At 44.4% G+C, this 18,599-nt stretch overlaps 1 protein-coding gene across 3 annotated transcripts in view; it reads left to right on the top strand.

Moving 5' to 3' along the window:
- CGNL1 (cingulin like 1) overlaps positions 1–18,599 on the top strand; it is a 175,277-nt gene that overhangs the window by 132,944 nt on the left and 23,734 nt on the right. For all 3 annotated transcript variants that reach the window (XM_055279290.2, XM_063639394.1, XM_055279289.2), the window contains exons 9-12: positions 8,359–8,565; positions 9,966–10,070; positions 15,060–15,212; positions 16,147–16,317. In XM_055279290.2, coding sequence (XP_055135265.2) covers positions 8,359–8,565; positions 9,966–10,070; positions 15,060–15,212; positions 16,147–16,317 — 636 coding nt within the window. The remainder of the gene's footprint in view (positions 1–8,358; positions 8,566–9,965; positions 10,071–15,059; positions 15,213–16,146; positions 16,318–18,599) is intronic.

Raw genomic sequence — 18,599 nt, 5'->3', positions numbered from 1 at the left:
AAATATGGTAAGTAGGTAAATCAAAAAGGAGGAAGGAAGGAACCCATCACTTTACATTACTAAAATAATTTCAACTTTTTAAAGATTTGTATCTCTTTCTTTTTTGATTTTCTGATCTGTTTAGGTATTACTGATTATACCTTCTTTAAGGATGTGAATTGAACTCAGAGGGGGCAGGAGCTTGCAGATGGAAGGTTGCAATGTGAGCTGGCTGCAAAGCCTGCAGTAGCGCACAAGCCGCCTGATGCCGAATCCCAGGCACTGAGAGTCCTACCAAGAAGCATAAAGGATTTGACCAGTTAGGAGCTCAGCTCAAATCTCTGCAGGAAGGCCCTGAGGGCTGAGAAGGGTCCAATCAGCCTAGACCTCACTACTCGAAGGGGTATCCACGGACCAGCATCATTGGCATCACCTGAGAGCTTGTTAGAAATGCAGAGTCCTGGGTCCCACTCCAGACTTCCTGAGTCAGAATGAGCATTTTAATGAGATCTCTAGGTAATTCATTAAAATTTGAGAAGCTCAAGATTAGAGACCTTATGCCAGGGAAATTAACAAATGATTGGGAGAAGGGATGAAGTATGCTAGTTAAGACTAAAATATATGCTGTTTCTGTACCTGAATAGTTGACCTTTGCTCAGGTGAGGGGGAAGCTGAAGACACAATATGGGGGACTTGCTTTCCTAACACTTCAGAGTGAGGAAAGGATGCATTATTGTGACCCAGGCCCTTATTGTGCAAATGAAAGCAGATGTCCACAGCCATGATGGTGACAGTAATTTCCCAGGAGATGAGCTGACCTAGGGGTTGCTTCTAGTACCTCTCAGCTGGGATCCTGCAGCCCCAACACACTGGAGCATGGGGGTGGCCAGCGAGATGGAACTGACACCAACATTCCATTCTCTGGATGCCCCGGCCTGCACGCCTCAGCTGTTTTCACTCATTCAGCAAAAAAGAGAGACAGAAAGGAAACAAAAGCCGGCTGTGGCAGAGGCCGTGTTAATTAGTAAAACCTGATATGTCTGTGTACTGGGTTGGCACTAGGACAAGCAGAAGGCCCTTGCCCTATGTGGTTACTTGTTGTCCATCAGGAATGAGCCTGTCCAGGCTGTCGGGTCCATGTTCCTACAAGGAGCGCTCCTCAGCTTCCTGAGTCAGGCAGAACATGCAAATGGGGCCATTTATGGTGCCGTGGGGGGTTTTGTGCTCATCTCCTGTGGCTCCAGGGGCCAGTGTGAACACTTCTAAATGTGGGTGTTAACCTATGAAAATGTGGAAAATGTGCCAGCCTGCAGGCAGGTGATTATGTGCAATGAATGGCGGTATGGCAAAGACTGGGATTTCACTCTCTTGCGTACGTGTGATACAATTGTTATATTTCTTTTTTCCTTCTTTGAAAATTGGTAATTGGAGCATATGGCTGAAAGTCAACTATTTTTAAAGTAATGGAAATTTAGCAATTCAGCATGTTGAAGCAGGCTGTTTGGCTGTTTAGAACAATGTTTTTCTTAGATGCCATCAGTTTACCACACCACCCTTGACTGGGAAATGGGGCTAAGATTTTAATAAATTAGCCAAACAAGAAACCTGACTTACCCTTGAAATAAGATGGGTGTCATCTTATTTGTGCAGTGTAGTCGCCCTGGAAGGACTATTAGAAGACCTAAATTCTCTGTTTTGAGAAGTCTAGGCTTGATTTTTTTAGCTGCTAAAAAATGTGCAGGTGGTGGCCTGAAGCCAAGTGTGACGATTTGGAACCACAGCGGGTAAGCTGTGTGAGGTCCTTCCCTTTTGGGAAGCAGATGTGAGTTTAGTGGACCTAGCAGTAATAACAAGGGCTACAACGAGAGCTGTAATCCCATTTAACTAGATATTTACAATAATGTATGAGGTGGGCAACTTCATCCCCCTTCTTCAGATAGGAAACTAAAGCTCTGTGAGGCCAGGCCCAGTGGAAGGCCCAGCAAGAGGCACAGCCTGGGTTTGGATCTGATCTGGCTGACTTCAGAGCCTTTGCTGTTTCCTCTAAACAGATAGAGCAGCATTTTTAGAAATATAAATGAGAATTCCATTCTTGAGGTGATTTATGTCTGTGTTAGGATGGGATATGTGTCTGTGTGCCGGGTGGGCAAGGAGGAGAGTGCTTGGCAAAGTCACAGGGTAAAAGTGACACCACTTCCTGGAATACCAAGAACATAGTATCCTTAATACAAAAAGAGACATAGTAGAATGAAAAATGCTGTGGTGTTGAATGCAAAATTTACATTCATTTATAATGGAAAAACCCAACCCTTGAAAGCAGTTCTGTGCAGTCCCTTGGATGTCTCTCATCACCCCACACTGGACTTCTCTGCCGTAGGGTTGCTGGAGTGGAAAAGCTGGGGAAGCGCTCGCGTAGTTACAAGTCGTGGGCCATCTGGGCCTTTTCCACTCTCCGAGCTATATGTGGTGAAAAGGAATTGCTTAACTGTGTAAACTGGTGTGGGAGAGTTGGTGCTATGCTCTGTTTGTACAGCTGCTCCTGGGGCTCTGGCTCTGCTATCTTTCATGGCCCAGAGATACCCATGAAAAGACAAAGGAAGGGTTTCCAGAGGCTGGAGGAGGTGAGAACTTGGCCGAGGAGGTGGGTTCTCTGAGTTCCTGTGAGCATTGATGGTCAGTCTTTTAAAAGAAAATGTATGTTTATTTAAAAAAATTGTAATACATGTTGAATTTCCATGGTTCAAAATTTAAAAATTACCAGAGGGTTTGCAATTGAAAACTTCCTTCTGCTGTTTTCCACATAGCCCCAGTTTCCTTCGTCATAGCCAGTCATTGTTACTAGTTTCTTGTGTAGCCAAGTAAATACATCTTTATCCCTCTTAGCTTCTTTTTATACACACAGAAGCATGCTATGTCTACTAATCTGTCCCTTACTTTTTCCTCACTTTCTTGTTCTTTTTTTCTTCCAGCTGCACAAGATACCATTGACCTGATGTAATTTATTTAACTAGTACCTAATTGGCCTTTAGTAGTGTGCAATCTTTTGCTATTAAGGTGCTGCAGTGAATAATCTCATTTATTTGTCATTTTGCACACATGTGGGATAAAATGATAGATGATGAGTTTCTGGGTCAAAGGAAATGCACATTGTAATTTTGATGGATACTACCAAATTGCCATCCAGAAGCCTCATACCAGTTTCTAGCCCCACCAGCAATCGATGAGAATACGTTTCCTCACATTACACACACTGTGTTATCAAACCTTTTGAGGTGGCTGCCTCATAGCTGAAAATATAACCTTGGTGTAATTTTTAGTGATGATCCAATCTTGAAAAATGATAGAAAATGGCACAGTTGTTACTTCTGCCTTTGTGGTGATGAATCTGGTGTGGTGTTTCCAACTTTTTGGAGTGGCAGAGGAATCGACTACGTGTACGAGTGAATAATAGTTAAAATATTGAAATGCAAGTCCATATAATGCTTTTAAAATGGGACATCACATAGGTGGTAAGATGTGGCCAAATGAATTATTAAAAACCGTCTGCTTTTTGGTTTTATTTATGATGGTGCTTCCTCTCTAATATTGTTATGACATACAGGACTTGGGATCAGAGAGTCGTAGAAACATAACGCCAGCAACTTCAATGACTTCAGCAGTACTTGTCCCCAGGGACCTTCCACCTGAGTTGCTCTTTACCAGCTCTGTTTTGGTGCAGTTCTGCTGCCTCTGCCACATCCATGAGACACAAAGTCTCATCTGGAAAAGATGATACGTAGATCCAAGCATCAGAGCACTTCAGAGTTGGGAGAACTTTGAAGGTCCTCTCCGCCATGTTTCTCTTCCTCACTGGGAGGTCATGGAGAAGAACTTGCATGTAGTACTTGCCTTGAGCAAAGGTTAGGATTTTTATTTTTATTTTAGATTCCATTACTACTGCAGGTGAATTAGGTATGGTTTCAGGAAAGGAGAGTTTGTTCTATGGGCTTTATATAAAAGGCGAGCTGGGCATGTAGGGGTGCGGGAGCATGAAAATGGGAGAGGACTTTTGGGAAGATTTGCTAACAGAGGCTCATGTTAAATTATTTGTAAACATAATGTGAAGACATAGAGAAAAACATAGTATCACTTTACAAATAATCAAAAAAGGACCAAGTGTCTCAATACACACAAGGTCTCCTAGAGTCACACTCAGCCCATGCCAGTGAAAGTTAGGATTGGAATAAATCCCTACCAGCCATAAGCTGAGTGAAGAACTTTCATGCCAAGTTCTAAACATCACAATTCAGTCCAGGTTCCCTCATCTAACATGCTAAGGTGCTAGTTAGGCCCCAATCCAGGTTAAATCAGGTCTGGTCTTCAGTATCCTCATTCTTCCTGAGATTTCCGTGTGAATGAAAGGGTGCTGACCACACATGTAAGTGTTCTTTGCTTTACTGAAAGCTTTGGGCAGATGGTCTTGAGCCTCTCCTTCCCCTCTCTAACACCTCAGCAAACCACTGGGGTAAATGCATCATCTCTCTCCACCATCCCTACTCCAGCCCCAGGTTTCCCTTAACTTTTGTTTACCTTTGTTTTTTAAACAGCTGTATTAAGATATAATTCATATAGCATGTAATTCATATAATTCAACTTTTGAAAGTGTACAATTCAGTGGTTTTAGTGTTCACACAGTTGTACAACCATCACCACAGTCAATGTTAGAACATTTTCCTCACCCCTAAAAAGAAATTCCATCCCCATTAGCAGTCACTCCTGGCCCTTCCCCCATATCCCTCCCTGTAGCAGCCCAGGGCAATCACTAATTTCTTTTCTGTCTCCGTAGATTTGCTATTCCAGACTTTCATATAAATGTCAGTATAGTTGTGTGTGTGTGTGTGTGTGTGTGTGTTTGTGTGTGTGTGTGTGTGAGTGAGATTGGCTTCTTTAGGATAATGTTTTCAAAGTTCATCCATGTTGTGGCATGTGTCAGTATTTCATTCCTTTTAATGGCCAAATAATATTCCATTGTATGGATATACCACATTTTGTTTACCCATTCACTGTTTGATGGACATGTGGATTGCTTCCACTTATTGGATACTGTGAATAATGCTGCTATAAATATTCATGTACAAGTTTTTACGTGATTATATGTTTTTTCTTTTTTTTTTTTTTTGAGACGGAGTCTCGCTCCTGTCGCCCAGGCTGGAGTGCAATGGTGTGATCTTGGCTCACTGCAACCTCTGTGTCCTGGGTTCAAGTGATTCTCCTGCCTCAGCCCCCCAAGTAGCTGGGATTACAGGCACCTGCTACCATGCCTGGCTGATTTTTTGTATTTTTAGTAAAGATGGGGTTTCACCATGTTGGCCAGGCCGGTCTCAAACTCCTGACCTCAGGTGATCTGCCCGCCTTGGCCTCCCAAACTGCTGGGATTACAGGCGTGAGCCACTGTGCCTGGCCTGTTGTTTTATTTCTCTTAGCTATATACCAAGGAGTGAAATTGCCAGGTCCTACCATAACTCTGTGTAACATTTTGAGGAACTGGCAAACTGTTTTCCAAAGTAGCTGCACCATTTTACATTCCTACCAGCAATGTATAGGGGGTCTAATTCCTCTGAATTCTCCCCAATACTTGTTATTATGTGTCTTTTTTGTTATAGCTATCCTAGTGGATGTGGAGTGGTGTCTCATTATGGTTTTAATTTGCATTTATCTAATGACTAATGATGTTGAATATGTTTTCATATGCTTATTGGATTTTATATACCGTTCAGATCCTTTCCCCATTATTTATTTATTTTCTTTTGAGATGGAGTTTTGCTCTGTCACCCAAATTGGAGTGCAGTGGTCCCATCTCAGCTCATTGCAATCTCTGCCTCCCGAGTTCAAGCAATTCTCTCACCTCAGCATCCCAAATAGCTGGGATTACAGGTGTGTGCCACCATGCCTGGCTGATTTTTGTATTTTTAGTAGAGATGGGGTTTTCTCATGTTGGCCAGGCAGGTCTTGAACTCCTGACCACAGGTGATACGCCTGCCTGGGCCTCTTAAAGTGCATAGATTATAGGCGTAACCCACTGCGCCTGGCCTCCATTTTTAAGTCTTATTATTACTGAGTTAAAGAATCATTTATATATTCTGGATATGAGTCCTTTATTAGATATATGACTTGTATTTCTTCTCATTCTGGTGGTTGTCTTTTGACTTTCTGGGTGGCATCATTTGCAGCACAAAAGTTTTAAATTTTGAAGAAGCTTAATTTATCTGTTCATTCTTTTCCCACTTGTACTTTTGGTGTTGTAGCTAAGTAGCCTTTGCCTAACCCAAAGTCACAACTATTTGCTCCTGTGTTTTAAGAGTTTTATAGTTTTAGATCCTACATTTGGGCCCATGATCCATTTTGAGTTAACTTTTGCGTATGGTATGAGGAAGACGTCTAACTTCATTCTTTTTCATGTGGACATCCAATTGTCACGGCACCATTTGCTGAAGGCTATTCCTTCCCCCATTGAATTGTCTTGGCACCCTCGTTGAAAAGCAATTGGCTATAAATGTAGGGGTTTATTTCTGAACTTCCAATTTTGTTTCATTGATTTATATGCCTTCCCTCATGCCAGTACTGCCCTGTCTTGATAACTGTAACTTTGTCTCACATGTTAATGGGAGAGTTAGGGCAGAAATGGGCAATCTAGACTTTTTCTTTCCCTAGTCTGACCAGTTACTAGATTCTTTAGATCCTTCCTCAAGTTTTCAACCATACTTTATTTGTCCTCTGTATATCTTTGTGACATGTCCTCTCGCTGGTTTCATTTGGTGATGATATCCTGATAGACCTGAGAAATCTCAGCTGTCTGACACCTTAGTTTTCTCCTAGCAATGCCAGCTAACTTCATTCTAACTCAGTTGCTTGGCTCCGATGCGCTTTCTCTGTTGTATAGAATTAAACATTTGGGCCATGAAAGGATGCTCTGGTTCCTGAAATTCTCTAACTGATTAGGTTCAGGATAATAAGCTTACTGTACTGTTAAGAGATGTAAATATCTTTCCAACAGGCTATATGAGCGAGCTATTCTAGTAGATACTTCTCCCACATGGGCTGTGATACAGACTTTCAAAACCTAACCTTGTCCTCCCTGGGCCTGTCGTTTATTGCAGGCGTCTGTAGCCTTGTGTTGTAGGCATGAGATTTGCTGATATTGGCATCTTTGTAGTAGTGGAGAAATGGAGGACAGGCAAGAGATCTGCCTGGAGAGGTGGAATGCGGGGCAGGACCATTTCCCATCACTTCAAATTGCTAAACTGAAGAGTACAAAGCCCCCGTGACCTCTGGAATCAACAATAACCACCCTGAGATTGTCATTCCTTTCTGTTGTGGATTGTGTGCAGCATACCTAGAGCTTACACTATGAGCTGTATCCTAATTTAAGCTAATTTAAATTTCTGTTTTATATTGGACATGGAAAAAATCTGTACTCCGAAGCTGCCCTTCCTCAAGAGCTTCTATTAAAGACCCTGGGCTGGGTGTGGTGGCTCACACCTGTAATCCCAGCACTTTGGGAGGCCAAGGCAGGCAGATCACAAGGTCAGGAGATCGAGACCATCCTGGCTAACATGGTGAAACCCCGTCTCTGCTAAAAATACAAAAAAAATTAGCCAGGTCTGGTGGCGGGTGCCTATAGTCCCATCTACTCTGGAGGCTGAGGCAGGAGAATGGTGTGAACCTGGGAGGTGGAGGTTGCAGTGAGCCGAGATCGCGCCACTGCACTCCAGCCTGGGCAACAGAGCGAGAGTCTGTCTCATAAAAAAAAAAGAGACCCTGCCCATGCAAATGGGGCAGGGAAGTGGACATGTCAGAAAGCAAGGGTTATGAGGACAGGTTCTGGATTCAGCCCGCCTGAATGCAGTTCCTCCTAAGTGATCTTGGACAAGTTACTTAAACTATCCAAGTGTCAGTTTCCTCATATTTAAGATGGTGATAAGAATAGCACCCACCTTCTGGAATTGTTAAAAGGTTGAAATCCCATGTAAGGATCTTAACACAGGCAAGGGTTGGCAAACTTTTTCTATAAAGAGCCAGAGAATCAACATTTTAGGCTTTGCGACACCATAGGCTTTGGGGTTTCTGTTGCAACCACTCAGCCCTGCTGTTGTAGCTTGAAAGCAGCCACAGACAATCTGCAAATGGACGGGCGTGGCTATGTTCCAATAACACTGTGCTTTTCAAAACAGGTGGGGGGCTGGGTTTGGCCTGCAGGCTGTTGTTTGCTGACCCCCGGCTCAGCACAGGGCCTGGCTAAGTGGGCACAATGGGTTTTTCATAAATGCCAGCCGTTCTGCCAGCCTGGGGACAGCTCCTTGACATCGGTCTCCTTGTTCATTTGCTCTGTGTTTTTAACAGAATGTCGAGGTCTTGGCCAGCAGGAGCAACACTTCAGAGCAAGACCAGGCGGGGACCGAAATGTGTGTGAAGCTTCTGCAGGAGGAGAATGAGAAGCTGCAGGGAAGAAGCGAAGAGCTGGAGCGGAGAGTTGCTCAGCTTCAAAGGCAGATCGAGGACCTGAAAGGCGATGAAGCCAAGGCGAAGGAAACGCTGAAGAAGTACGAGGTGAGGCTCGCTGGGCCCAGGCCCAGCTTTGGCAGCTGCTGCTCCTTCTTTCCTGTGTAAGTGATTTCAAAAGTAGGGAAGGGATTTATTGTCATGATGTAGTAGGGAAGGTCAAGGCAATAGTGAATACATCCTCTCTGCAAGCCATTTCTTTGATCCCCTGGGAGTGGCATGACAGGGAGGCCAGGGAACAGGGACGGTAAGGTCAGGCGGGAACACCGGTCTAGGCACAGGAATCCCCACGCACCCAGATACCAGACATGCCCAGCCTTCCATGGCTTCACACAGGCCTCCACCTGATAAAGGCTGTCTTAACACCACCATTAGACCGATTCTCACTCAAGACTATTTATTCTTTTTTAACTCATTGTTGATGTTTTTGAAGTGACACTGATTTTAACAAGCCAATTATCTGGTTGGCCAGACCTCTAGCAGTGGGAAGCTGTGAGTGAGAGATGGCACACTCTCAGCAGTAGGAAAGGGCAGCTGACAATGAAGGAGGAGACACACGTGGTCACTGCCTTAGTCTGTCCTGTGCCGCTATCATGGAATACCACATTGGGGTAATTAAGGAAAAATAGAAATGTATTTCTCACAGTTCTGGAGGCTGAGAAGTCTAAAATTAAGGTGCCAACCTCTATCAAGGGCCGTCCTTCTGTGTTGAAGTGTGAATGGCATCACATGGCAGAAGGGCAGAGGTGGAGTGGGGAACCGACTGGCCAGAGGGGGCCACACTTGTCCATTGACCAGGAACCTACTCCTGTGATGACAGTTTGAGCCCATTCATAAGGGCAGAGCCCTCATGACCTCATCACCCCGTAAAGGTCCCACCTTTTCATACTATTACAATGGCAATTAAACTTTCAACACATGCTTTTTGGGGGACACATTCAAACCATAGCAGTCATCCATCAGGACCACCTGGATACCTTTTATAAAACTGTGTGTGGGTGGGTCCATTCAATACCTGCTGTTTTCAGATCTCCAGGAATAAGGCCAGATACTTCTATTAAAAAAAAACAAAACCCCAGCTGGGCATGGTGGCTCATGCCTGTAATTCCAACTACTTGGGAGGCTGAGAGGTGGGAGGGAGGATCACTTGAGCCCAGGAGTTCATGACCAGCCACAGCAATATAGTGAGACCCTGTCTCTAAAAAAATAAAAAATAAAAAATCACCCGAGATAATGTGGATGTTCACACCTGGCTGAGAACTGGAACTGCAGATAGGCACATACATCCAAGAACACGGCTGTCGTGTGCCACCTTTGGTCTGTGACAGGCATGTTGTGACCGTAGCCACTGCCCTGTGAGTGTCTTCCGTGTTCATTTAATTCCACTGAGTCCGTTTCATAGGTACAGCACACGTCTAAGGGCCCACTGACCCAGTGTTTCATTGTAGGGAGAAATACAACAATTAGAGGAGACCCTTGTGCACGCCAGAAAGGAAGAAAAAGAAGCTGTGTCAGCCAGAAGGGCCCTGGAGAGTGAACTGGAGGCTGCTCAGGTAAACACCAAGGGCTGTTGTCATTACTCCCTCAAGAAGAATGCACAGAGTTGGAACACCAGAGGGGCGTGCAGAGATTGTCCTTGGCCCTCTCTTTCCATGTAGCTCCCTTCCACCCATAATAACCACTCAGTTATTTGAACTATCCGTCTAGACCAGCGGTTCTCAACTGGGGGGGATTTGGTAATGCCTGAAGACAATTTTGATTGTCACAACTGGGGAGATGCTACTGGCGCCCGTGGGTGGAAAACAGGGATAGGGATGCTGTTAAACATCCTGTGAAGCACAGGACAGCCCCCGCTGCAAAGAATGATCGGGCCCCAAATGTCAGTAGTGCGAAGGCAGAGAGCCCTCGGTTTAGATGTTAAAGAGCTTGACAGCTTTCCAAAGATAAAATATGAGTGATGTGAGAAGGCCGGCAGGACTGGCCCCCGAGGCAGTGTGGAGTCTGCTTTCTGGCAGAAGCCAATTTCCCTTCTCCTCTGGGCAAATGCACTCTATAGAGTACAGTCCTTCAGGATGGCTATTCAGAGAGGCAGGGGGAAGTCATTTCCTTGAAACTGGATAGTTATCGCTATTCAAAATTAGTGGGTTCTTAGAAAGTTAGATTTTCCCGTTTGAAATCCATTCTCAAGAAAGGCCTGCACTGCAGTTCTGATTGACTTTGCACAGTGACCTCCGGGTGATGCAGGTGTGTCCTTCTCCTGTTGGCTCTCGGGATGCCGCTTAAGTATCTCAGGTGAGTTTCTGAGGAGGTAGAAGCCAGTGTTTTTGAGAGCTGTCTAAGAGGAAGGTTGTTAAAGTTTTCCATTCAGGACCCACTTGTAGTCAGGGATAGGTGAAGTGGGGGCATTAAAAGTGTTAAGAGCCGAGTCAGGTTCAGATTTGTAAATGCCTTGTTGCAGCTTTCCTGGACAGTGTTCAGCTTCATCTCCTAGAGTACAGAGGAGAGGAAGGATTCCCACAGGTCAGCCTAGCTTGGAGACTCTCCCCCAAAATCAGAAGCCGGTGCCTTCTCCTCCTCTTGGGACAAAACTCGCGTTTGCGTGAAGTCCCGATTTTTCCTGAGTTCAATGTCTGACTGCCTTCACTTTGGATTTTTTTTATTTCTTTAAATCTAGATCTTCATTACACAATCTTGTGGGGTTGATTTTGTGTGGATGGCACTTTTGCTGGACAGCTGTTTAAAGCTTAGGTTGGTTACTGTTACCCAACCTGGCTGCCAGAGTGTGGGGTTTAAATTTGTGAGGTGGTTGGGGCCAGAAAGAAAGGAAACATATTTGTACTCTATAGGGATAAACATCTCTACCTTCATGGTATGTCCACACCAAGTCCCCAGTGCAGCTATGGGTCTCTCAGAACTTTTCCTTTGGTCAAACAGGAACTTTTCACACATATGGAAGTGGTTCCCCTGCTGGGAATATGTGCTCATAGTGAATTCAGTGCACAGAACGGATGATGGCCTTGGGGCCTGAAGATCTTAATGTAATCCCCACCCACCCCCACCTCCGGATCTCTAGCCTTGCCTTGGAAATTATCCCTGACATGTTACTTTTGTTGAGACCTGTTTTCCCAGTGGTGTGGGGATGGTGAGAGTGCTTCATACAGTGTGTGGCTGTGTTAGCCACTGGCAGTGCAGCTGGCAAGAATTAAAAATGGGCCTGACAGTTTCACTATCTTTACCTGAATTATCTGGTCTTAAAAGTAATGCCATGAAAAAAGCACCATCGCTCTAAAATACTTTGTTTTCTTTAAAATTGGAAACCAGATAGTCAGCTCCTTTTGTTTGATTACTCTTTCTGTGTACCTCTCATCCTCGAAGGTGGCAACCCAAAGGGACCTTAGCCCTTGAGGAAAGAAAAAAGTAACTGGTATTTTTCTCTGTCTTTGTGCTATTAGTCTATTGCATCTTCACGTATGATAAATAGATTTCTTTACATAGTAGCTGATGACGCTGGTAAATTTATGTCTGATTTACCATGACTCAGTTAAAAAGTAGCAGAGGGGCATAAAGATGCTGTTCTTGGTTTGCTCAGTGCCCTACCACTTGCTTCAGGACTGTGTTGCTGTCTAGGGCTACTGGAACTGCACTTAAGGCAAGGCATCTATGATTCTGTTTAAAAGTGCCTTCTGCAGATGGGGAAGTAAAGAAGCCTTTGCTGGAGAAATCACAGTTCTTTCCTTCAGGAAGGGGTAACAGTGCATACGTTATTCCTGGGGCTTTCCCTCCCACCCCATTGGACTTTTGAATATTGAGACAACCAAGGAAAAAGGGCCCAAGGCTTGCGCTGTTGCAGCTCACAGACACTGAGTGGCAGGGACTCCAAGAAGACCAACTTCCTTCTGGTTAAGCTGCCCATTCCTTGACACCCATAGGCTCACCTGCAACTTGGCTGTCGTTAATATGAGCTAATTGGGACCTCAGTTATAGGGTGAAATCTGCGTCCGTTGACAGATAATGGTCCCCGAGCTCAAGGACACTCACCCTACATCTACCCGTGTTGTGTCTCGGATTCTCCTACCTGATATATTTTCCCTAAATTTTCATCTCATCATTCATCGATGAGCTTGTATTGCTGGCCTTGGAGATAGAGTCTCTGTAGCTACAGAGCATTTCACTCCTGATACTGTCCACATGAAGGGTCAGAAAAATGCAAAGTTGTCACGTTTGCTTCTTTTCCTGTGAATTTGGGGCATTTTCTCAGCAGTGACTTATTGGAACATATTTCATTTCTTGAATTACGGAGGAGGAAGACCATTGTTCTGAACAGTGTTTCTAAACCTTCGTACATATTAGAATTATCTGGGGAGCTTTCAAATGCAAATAATTATGGACCCCATGCTAAGAAAAATTGTGATTCCATCAGAAAAAGCTAGAATCTACATTTTAAGTACAGACACCGCATCCTTGCTTGGTGATTCTAACATAAGAAGCCTTGGGATCACTTTTGGGGATAGGCATTCTTTTTTAATAGCTAAGTGTTTATCATATGCCTAATAGTCAACATACCCAGATAGACAGAAAACCTCTCTCTTGCCTTTACGGAGCTTACTACCTTGCAGAAGAGGCAAGCATATAGGAAATAATTTAAAAAGAATGTAGCAAATCTATTCTTCTAGGCAATGTGTGTGTGTTGGGGTGGCGGGTGTTGGCAGGCCCTAGGCCCAGAGTGGTGAGTCTGTGGTGTCTCTTGTGGTTCAGAAGAAAGAGCCAGGCAGCCCTGCCTGAGCCAAGAGTGGAGCAGAAACACATGCACGAACCACATGGAGGCTGAGTAGGGCTGGGTCGGCTTGTCTGCTGCCTGGAGCCCTTGGGATTGGGGTCTAAGAGGAGGAGAAAGGCTGGGGGATTCCTGTGGGGAGGGGGTTGAGTTGGATCCTGAAGGTTCTACAGGAAGCCATTGGGGGCCTCTGTATTTGTTGTTTTCACGGATTGACAATTTTTGGGACACGTGTTTTGAGGGTTTTGTCCCATACCATACCTCACTGGTTCTATAACTCCTCCTCACCCTTTGCCCCAACACTGTGAAATCATCGATCAACAGAAACCCCAGGTTTGACCCTGCTTCTGGTGGGTGCCCAGCAGCAGCTGTGCTGGAGCACACTCCTGCTAATTCCCCCCACACTGAACTTCTGATTACCTTTCTTTTTGCCACCATCTTTTCCCCAACAGCTTTTGTTAACCTTGGTTCTCTGCAGCAATTAACTTCAGCAGGTCGGCCAGGTTGGCTGCTTCTCAAAGTGCAGCCAGCCCAGCAGAGCCCAGGGACCGGAAGGCCCCTGTAGGTGGTGTTTTAGCCCCACATCACGTGGTTGGCAGAGCAGATCTGTTCCTATGCTCTGCAAACCAGGAGAGTCCGAAGTGATTTGGAATGTTTTCAAGATCCCGAGTTACTGCCTGTGGCAGCAGCTTGTAAACTGTTAAGCACTGTACAAATATAAACCATTGTTCTTGTGCAGTCACTGCAGGGACACAAGACCGGGTAGGCCCTGAGCTGTTTCTGTAGTGGCCCAGTCAGCCCTCAGTGCCTGACAACGTTTTCGAGATGATCCAGTCTGTGTTTGAGTCAGGTTGCTCTGTTCCAAGCTGTGCCTCTTCTTATTATCCTTGTACCTATGGCCCTAATGCTTAGCCATTTAAAGAAGCCACCATAACCTTCCTATAATATTTTAGGATTTTATTTTGGAATTGCATGTTGTTTACATAAAGAACATAAGTCTGTGTGACTTTGTGAGATGAGAGCCTCAGGGGAACTAAGGGGAGTATTGCACTCAAGATGGTTGTATTTTATGGTAGGCACTAGTATTTGGTGCTGATTCAATCAGTAACCACTTACCTGACTAGTATTTTATCTGACTAGTGTCTCTTCCATTTAACACCTTCTATTCATCAAGTTCACCAACCTGTGTGTTTCCAAATTCCTTTTTGCCTGTGTCTGAGTCCAATTCATGGATTCTGTTGATGACAACTGCCTTTACCCAAGCGGACCTTTGTTCTGTGGGGTAGTGTTCTCTTAGCGATTCATTTTTAGTTATTCTAACTGTAAGAACCATCTGCATAGCGTAGTAAATACTGGAGCGTTAGGTGTGATGCTGTGTGTCACAGGATATAAATTGCCAAGTAGGTTTAGGTTGTGGTAATGTATAGCTTGACCTCGATTTTCAAGCATGAACATTCAGGTTTTCAGACACTATCCTGAATTCCCACCAGCAGCAGCCTTGGCCATGTATTTCTGTAGCACGTTGTTTGTCTGCCTCTTCATACCTGTGGATGTTTTTGGGTAAGTCAACTTTCCTTTTTGGTCCTTGAATTTCAGAACCAACAATGTCCTTCTATCTCTCTGACGGCTTTATTTTGATCTTCTTTCTCATCACGGACTTAACAGATCTGATTGCTTTGCAGTGTGACTGTGAAGTTCCCTGTGCCACCTGTTCCTGTGGCTACCTGGTTGGTAGGTGACAGCACTGTCCTTTCCCTGCCATTTGCAGGGAAATCTGAGTCGGACCACCCAGGAGCAGAAGCAGTTGTCTGAGAAGCTCAAAGAGGAGGGTGAGCAGAAGGAGCAGCTAAGAAGGTTGAAGAACGAGATGGAGAATGAGCGGTGGCACCTGGGCAAGACCATTGAGAAACTGCAGAAGGAGGTGAGGGGCTGGAGGACGAAAGAGGATGTAGGGCCAGACGCCTTTGTTGGACCCAGTCCCCTCTGAGGGTCTGGTGAAAGCCTGGGAAACCTGCAGTAGGTCTAAGCACAAAAGTGTCAGGAATTTGCAGCTCCCAAGAGGCAGCTCTTTGGATTTATTGAAAAGATAGAAACTGGTCTAGAAAACATTAATGCCAGTACCCTCTGGATTCTGGGCACCAGAATCACCTCTTAACAGTTAGTAGAAGAAGGCTGTGTGTCAGTGCAGATGGAACAAATGTTGACTGAATCAGAATCGACATCTCTTTGCAGAGTCTCTACATTTGCATCTCTATTACTTGTCCAGGAGTGTGAAAGGCAGCTTCAGAGCTCAGTAGCTGCTGCCCTTTCTCCTCATCTCTGCCCCACCATACCCAGAAGGGTAAAGGCACAAAGCCGGCAGGCTTTCTGTATTCTGGGAGCTGACACGAGTGTCTGCTGTTTTCTGACGTGTATTATGTACCAGGCACTTTACTATTTTGTTTCTAACTAGAATTTTATCTGTATCTGCTGATAAAATTTTATCTGTATCTGCGGATACTAATTCTGACAACAACCCTGTAAGGTAGATATGATTTCAGTGTTTTCAATGTGGACACGGCCAGGGCCCAGAGAGGTTAACGACATGTCCCAGTCACGTACTGGTTAGTGGCACAGCAGCCCTAGGACCCTGAGGCTGTGTGCCTGGCTCCAAGAGATGTGCCTGCTCACTCCTCCATGCTGCTTCCAAGTCACAGGTGCCCACACCTGGCCGACTCAGGTTCAGGCGCTGGGCCATCTTTGAGGGGGCCATAGAAGAATGGGAGAAGAGGAGATGTGCTGTGTGTTGAAATGGGACCCAGACCCTGGTCTCAGAGCATCCCAGGGTGGGCTCACACCGGTGTCACTTCTTCCAGATGGCAGACATTGTTGAGGCCTCCCGTACATCGACCCTGGAGCTCCAGAACCAGCTGGATGAGTACAAGGAGAAAAACCGCAGAGAGCTCGCAGAAATGCAAAGACAGTTGAAGGAGAAAACCCTGGAGGCAGAAAAGTCCCGACTGACAGCCATGAAAATGCAGGATGAGGTAATGCCTGGCCAGATAAGTTCTTCCTTTATCCCTTATTCAAAGTATCCTTTGCCCTGAAAGTCTTCTGTGAGGGACTTGGGGGCAGATTCGTGAGACAGCTTTTGTGCTTGACTCTTCATTCTCCACCTACTGGATGGTTCTGTGGGCAAATGGCATTCTGGAGCACAAAGGACCCACTGGTGGACTGTGAGACTAAATGGACACAGCTTTAACCTGACCATTTTCTTAATGAATCTACAGTGTTTTGCCTAAAATGTTTCGCTGCCATTTATGGAGCAGACAGCCATGATGTGCCCAGCTATGTCTAGATGATTTATTTATATGCTTTCATGTTTTAATTTAATCCTAGAATAGGGATTATAGTAACTGACTGTTTTTTGGCCATTGATTTATGAAAATACAGACTTTTATTGGCATGAGGGTGGCGGACAAGAGTTTCACAACAACAATAATGGCGAATAAAAGAAATCCTCAGGAATTTATGAGTATTGAAATGATTAAAACATTGGTTTTATATTTAAGAATAATTGAGCAAAGAAACCCAAATGCTAGCTCCCTTCAGGCTTGGCCTCTCAAGAACTGAGAAAAAGAAAGGGGATGTTTTTGATTGTTTTAATGGAAAGCTGGAGGCTTCAAAATGTAAGCACAGCCTATGCTGATTTCTAGCTATACCTCTTGCCAGCTGGGTCACCTTGATCAACTTAACCCCAGTTTTCTGAGCATATGTTTCTACCTCTTTAAAAATATACCAAATATTAGTGACTTAATAATTAAATGAGATAATATGTGAGACTGTGTAGCAGCGAGTCTGTACATCCCAGACACTTCATAAATATTAATTTCCTTTTCTTTAATTTTAAGGCTTATTGTTTTTCATGAACAGTGCCAAGAGCACCAAGATTGCACAGGAAAACAATTTTTTTCTTTAAAAAACAAACTTTAATTTCTTTGATGATCAAAGAAAAGTCACCCATGAGTCAGTGCTGAAACTATGTAAAAGAACAATAGATATTTATTGCAGGCTTCTAGAACACTCTTGAAAGGCCCCTGATAACGGATCCCCTTTGGCTCAGGGTTATATGATACAGGACTCCAAGTAAAAAGTGAAATTAGCACACTGACATCACAGTTCTCTTTGGTATTAAAAAAAAATCACATTCATTACTACAGCACAGAGGCAGAAGGATTCAGGTATCTGCCAGAACACCAACAAGCACCTGGTCTGATTTGACTTCAAAAGATCACAGTGTCACAATGACCCCTGAAAAGTACTTCCCATTGCGTTTTATATAATGATTTTTATGATAGAATCCTTGGGTTGGAAGGAAACGTAGAGATCCTCTAGTTAGATAAGGAAACTGAGGTCCAGAGAGACTAGTTAAGGCCAGATGGAGATCAGTATTGTTTATAAAAGAACACTCCTTCCAAAAAAAAAGGATTCCTTGCAAGGAAAATAAAGATGGCCCTTCCTGGATTTTTCTCACTGATGCAGCCCTGTGAGACACTGTTTCCATGCGAGCAACAGACATGGACACCTCATCATTCTGCAGGGAAACTGCAGTGAGATACCATCCTTGACTAAGATGGCAGAGTGATGGAGTTGTTTAAAACAAAAGTGAATTAACAAGCCAAGGTCACTCTGGATCCTTAAAAAACTCAAGCTCAACTCTGTTCACTGCCCCTCTGCTTGTGTTTTGATTGAGCTGGTTGAAGATCTTGGTTAAAAAAAAAAAAACAACCCAAAAGCTACAGGAGTCCATTCTAAGTGCTGTAATAGTGGCTGCCTTTGCTTTGAGAGAAATAGGTATTTTTCACCCATTCTACCTCTGATAAGCATGATCTTTAGAGAATTGAGACTTAGTGATTACCATTGTTCAGTTTATTTTCTAAATCTTTTTTAGCAAAGGGTGATTTTAACTACTTAAAGGTAACACTAGGAAGTTCAAAAGTTGTTTGCTTACTTATGGTTCAGGATACATTGTTCACAGACACCATGCTAGTTATTCCCTTCTGCCGGCCCTCGTCAAGGACTCTGAGTATGACGGGGCCCTTACCGGGTGTTAGGAGGGACCTGCTGGGTGTGGAAGGTGGGACTGTGCTGAGCAGTGGAGGAGGGCACACTGGGCATTGGGAAGGGGGGCAGGAAGGAAACGCAGGCTGCACATTGGCCTGTCCTTCTTTCTGACCCGCACGCTCAGGTTCTTTTTTGGTATCATCTCATTTGATTCTCATAATAGCTTTAGAAGGCTGGTTTTATAATTACCCCAATTTTGTGAATG

Source organism: Symphalangus syndactylus, chromosome 5 (genome assembly GCF_028878055.3).
Source record: "Symphalangus syndactylus isolate Jambi chromosome 5, NHGRI_mSymSyn1-v2.1_pri, whole genome shotgun sequence".
In the NCBI taxonomy this organism is placed as follows: domain Eukaryota; kingdom Metazoa; phylum Chordata; class Mammalia; order Primates; family Hylobatidae; genus Symphalangus; species Symphalangus syndactylus.
Note: the sequence above shows the minus strand (reverse complement) of the source record. Positions and strands in the feature narration are given on the sequence as shown.